Raw genomic sequence first — 5,529 nt, forward strand, 5'->3', positions numbered from 1 at the left:
CCAGATGTCGAGAACCATAAAGAATATTTTCTGTGAATTCCATTTCAAAATTCCAAGAATGGGCTGAATTACAGCGATTTGAGGTGAAAAAGACAAACAAATTTTTTTAAACAGGATTTTCGGATTTACTTCGGAAACGGCTATAACCACAACTTTTTTCTTCAGATAAAAAAGTTGGGAAGTAAAATTTGATCTAAGAATATGTATATTTTCAAAATAAAAATTCTAAATTTGTTTTAAAAATGTCCAGAGGACAACAGAGTTTAGCGAGAACAATGCTTACGCAGTTATAGAATCCAGGCCACATTGGGACAAAAAAACTTCTAAACAAATTAATTTAAATCTTACAATTTTCATCTGATTTGAGAATTTCGTTCCTAAAAAAAATTATCTAAATTTTAAATTGATTTCTGAGAGCCGATTTTTTGTTCCTTCTGGTATTAATTTTATATTCAACAACATGCAAAAATAAATAATATCAGTGAAGAGACTTCTTTCAAATTATATTTAGTATGTCACAATTTAAGAAAAATTTTTTATTATTTTTAAGAACAAATTATTGAATAAAAGTGCTTCCTAAAGATTAAAAATATTTGCCCTCTAAAAACTGTGTTTCTTCAACAAAAACAAGGACAAATTTCTTGAAAATAATTAATGTGTACGATTTTTTAATATTTGACACTAATTATTAATTATTTTAAATAAATTGAACATAAAAATACAAATGTTCGTCTATTTTTAACCAGCACACTTTATTCTTTCAATGGAACTCTAAATAACTTTGAAAAATCCTTATCTTATGAGTCTTTATAAAAAAAACAAGAATTTTTAATTTCTTTAACATTTTTATAAACGAATTCCTAGCTGTATTAATTTTCAATAAATTGTGAACAGCTTATCAAGGTAATGTAAAATTGTTTCGACTGGAAAAAAACTGAATATGATGGATGAATATTGACGAAAAGCTGTATTTTTTATTAAAATTTATTTAAATAAAGCACAATGAAAATGAAAAAACAAAATCCTCTTATTGACTAGTAGTCAAGATGTGAATTTATTTATAAAGTTGTGTATGAAATAAAAAATTATAACTGATTGCTAAGCATCAAAATTAAAGGATTTTTCAAGTTATTCAAAATCGATTCCATTGAAAAAACAAAATCTGCTAGTCAAAAATGAATAAAAATCTGTATTCGTTCATCAAATTTATTTTAAAAAATACCAATTGTTATTAAATATTTAAAAATCATACGTATTATTTAATTTAGGGTAGAATTGTTTTCACGTGCATCCCGAATAGTTTCTTAAAAATTTTTACATTCATTTTCAGATAACAATTGTTATTCGATTTCAACCTTTTTTCAATTAAATCCAATAAAACTCTGTATCAAAATATTATGCCAGTTTTATAAAAGAGAAAATAAATTATTTTTGATTTAATAAAAGGAATAATATAGCTTAACATTTGAAATGTATTGCGTTTAAAAAAATACTTAGATTCATTTGAAAATACCTATAAAACATTAAGCAACAAATAAAAAACTTTCAATTGCAATTCAAATATGCAAAAGTTTATTGAACTTGTTATAAACAAATAAGTGACTAAACATGTTTATTTGGAATTTTTAGCGGCGCGTAACTTGATTCGCCCTGCATTTAAACAATTTATTCATACAAAGATGTTTTAGTTAAATTAGTGAGAGCTAATAAATAATTTGTTATGGTATAAGAAAATTCTATAAATAATTATCCACATCAGGTATATATACAATAAAATGTATAATTTATCTGTATGGAATCAAATATGTATTAATAGGAAATAAAACCTAAGTGTCATACTTCTTTATGCAATAAAAATTATTCATTTTTCAAACAACCTTAATTCAAAAATACACCTTGGGCTATTTTTGGACGTAAAAAATTGGTTCTTTCGGCGTAATAAACTGTAAATAACTATCTGCTGCAGTTTTAGGACTGTTCGATAACAATAAAAAATAAACAATAAATTGTTGATAAGAATTGTTTAAACCAAGTTTAATAAAGTTATGTATTTATAAATAAAGTTCCGTTTTTTTCGCGAAATTTCGACTATTTAGCAATGATTTCTTGCTAATAATCCATCAAATTTGGTAATTCGTCAATCAAATATTTAAAAAATGCATTATTTATCTATTTTTACTATTTAGGATTGATTATTTTAACATAATAAACTATTAATAATAACTTTTTAACGTTTTTTTACAGTAATTATCAACTGCTAGTAAAAAAACTATTGCTGAGTAATGTTCAGTATATTCCATAAAAACAACTTAATTTTTTAATTTAAAAGTAGATTAGACAACAAAGTTTATTTTTGGCATTGTTATTAACAACATCAATAGTGAATGGTTATCAAAGTGGCTTAAAAAAGTTTTAAAATGTGTAACTAGATTGAAAGAACAAAGTTTAAATGCTGGAATAGCTGAATACATTTGTTAATTAATTTTGTTAAAAAAATGATCAAATTTTACAGATTTATAGCAAGACATCATCGCTAAATAATTAGCCGTTAATTCAGTGTAAAAGTGAAAGTTTATTTATAAATACATGACATGATAAACATTTATTTATAAAATTTTTGTCAATAAAATTAATTGTTTATTGTAAAAAAATCAATTCGGCGTTTTTTAATTTAAATTCTTTAAGAAATTATCGACTTTTATAGGATTCTTAAATATGGTACTCAGGTTTCATTTCCATGTAATATATGAACAATTCTGTTAAAAAACTTGATTTATTCCATCATAAATACCTGATACGAATGACTGTTTCTAAAATTTTTAAATAAAATAACAAATAATTTATTGAATTTCCTTGATTCATCAATAGTTTTGCTCTTCATTTATTTCAAATGAGTTAAATCAAGCTAAAAATGCAATACATTTAAAAATATTTCTTTTGCTAACGAACATATTTTTTGGATAGTTCCTTTATATTTTTAATGTATTTTTGAGTATCCAGGTATTTGTTAAATAACGGCACACATTAATCGTCAAAATTCTGTTCTTTCATTTTCGTTATTGAATGAAAAAAAGATTTAACAATATTGTTTAAATCGGCTATGTCAGGTTAATGCGAAATTTGATTGGATTTCATTTTTAATAAAAATATTGAAATCTGCTAACGATTGTCTTCGCTCGAAAAAGATTTAGTTGAATCAGAAAAATTTTTGTTGGTACAATAATATGGTTATTATATGGATAACAATGTATTTGGTTGCTTAACGAAATGTCTTGGTTGTTTTAACCAAATTTTTTGGTAGATTTTGATATTTGATTCAACAAAAAAAGTTGCTTGGGTAATTCAAATATATTTTATTACGTGAACTAAAAATTTTTTTATTTAAATAAATATAAATAAATTTGAAAAAAAAAAACAGTTTTTCCGGCTAAAGACAAAAATTAATTTGTTCTCAACAGTTTTTTTAGTCCACTGTGGCCTCTCAATTATAAAGATGAATAATTAAAATTATTTCAACTCAAGTATTTATCATTTCTCCAAACTTTTGTAATGAATAGAATAAAGAAATGAATTTGAAATGAAATGAAATCTTATTTATTTTCTATGCTATGAAATATACGATGGTGTGCGGAAATAGAAGATCATATACAAACTTTATACTCGCAATTTTAATACAGCTTTATATACACAAAAAGGATCACATCAGACATTGCCATAGGCAGAAGTCAAGGAGGGAGGTGAACTTGGCTCAGAATCTTTCATATAAAAAACTCCATGGGTGCTTCCTGAAAAATGGGACAAACGCAGCACGTATTTTTAGTTTTATGTATATAATTATTTATATCATCAATTATAATGAATATAATTATGTACAATATTGAATCTCATTCTTTAACAATAACATCAACAACATGATTAAACAACGTTCCTCATTGGTACACAAATTGTAAATGTACAGATAAAAAAGCATTAGATGAGGTCAATGAGGCATTAAAGGTGGCTCACGCTCTGCGCGCCTGTAATTCTGGCTTTTTTTACATATTTTATGAATCCTCATTATATTTAAATCATCTGGTTTTTCTGCTCTTTTTTCTTTTTGTTCTTACAGACACATACATGCGATCCACATACACGCAAATGCACCACGAGATTCGCAGAGCTCAAGAATATGATAAAGGACGATGAATCGATTGAATCGGTGCATGATTTAATTATTAAAGAGAGTGTGCGAATAATGTTGCGCCTCCTAGCAAACACGATTGCAATGCCTTTATCGCATTAGTTCGATAAAAATTAATTCAAGATTTTTATTTGAGTTCAAGTAATATTTTTTTTTAATAAAAATAAAATCAATTTTAATCTGGCCATTGCAATTTCAAGCTTGTTGTGAGGCGTAAACACGATCATTCTAAACTTCTACACAAGACTTTCACAAATTGATGAATGGCTTGTATAAATCTAATGCTCGAATTTTTATAATTCCGTCAAGGCGACGAAGGTCATATATAATAATATTTAATTGCCTTTTACATTGAAATTTCGTTTTAAAAAATCAGCCCAATTGAAGAAAAGACCAAAGAGAATACTTTATAATTGTTGACTCAAATTCAAAACACATTTACAACTTTGTACAATTTTTTTACAATAGCTTTATGTATTTTTGGAAAATCATAAAATCAAAAGATAAGAAAGTGTGCGAATGTTTCGATAATTCTTATCTTGATTTTAGATCCTTATCATAGTGTATTTATTTGGAAAACATTAGACAGAAATGTTCCATGTGAATATATAAATGCTAATTTATTAATAACAATTTAGATATGGAACGAGGTGCATAAGATAATACGTTTAATGTACGTATATCCACATATAGATTCAAAACTATTGTGACACAACATTCTAGATGGAAAAAATCATGAATTCATTAAAAATTTAATTTGTGGCCTTTTTCATTTAGTTTAATTACATATTAGCCATCTAAATTTTATAATCAACAATCATAATTATTTATTCTTGAATGAATAATAGAAATTAAATTATTTTTTTACAACATTAACTACTATTTATCTAAACGCACGGAATATTCTACGAAAATTTCTGTCTTTTACAATGCTCACCGAAGAAACTCTTCAATTAAATAATTCATTAAATAATTTTATTATTAATCTCAAAATGGTATTATGTCTTCATCACTAGAATAGATTGCATTTGAAATATTTTTAATATATTAAAAAATTTAACAGTTTATAAACTGTGCTTAGATTTTCTTGATAAACTATCCTGAATTTTCAATGCTTTTTTTTTAAATTTGATTTTATTATTAGAAAAAGTTACAGATTTAATATTATGTTTTAAAATTACGTTTTTACAGTCAATTGTCTAGAACTGAGAATTTTACGTCTTTCTACGTCAACGAGAATTCGAGTCCAGTGTGCGTATATAATTATAGTCACATTATATTTTACATTTATTTTATTCTACGATTAACATTCTACAATCTAATTTTAATTATCAACATCTAAAACTAAA

At 24.9% G+C, this 5,529-nt stretch overlaps 1 protein-coding gene across 1 annotated transcript in view; it reads left to right on the plus strand.

Moving 5' to 3' along the window:
• The window catches only part of LOC117170955 (cadherin-23-like), a 39,012-nt gene extending 34,730 nt beyond the window's left edge, over positions 1–4,282 (plus strand). The window contains 1 exon segment of the mRNA XM_033357996.1: positions 4,109–4,282. Within this exon segment, the coding sequence (XP_033213887.1) occupies positions 4,109–4,282 (174 nt within the window).
• Positions 4,283–5,529: the final 1,247 nt, after the last annotated feature.

The sequence above is a fragment of the Belonocnema kinseyi genome, chromosome 4 (genome assembly GCF_010883055.1).
Source record: "Belonocnema kinseyi isolate 2016_QV_RU_SX_M_011 chromosome 4, B_treatae_v1, whole genome shotgun sequence".
In the NCBI taxonomy this organism is placed as follows: Eukaryota; Metazoa; Arthropoda; class Insecta; order Hymenoptera; family Cynipidae; genus Belonocnema; species Belonocnema kinseyi.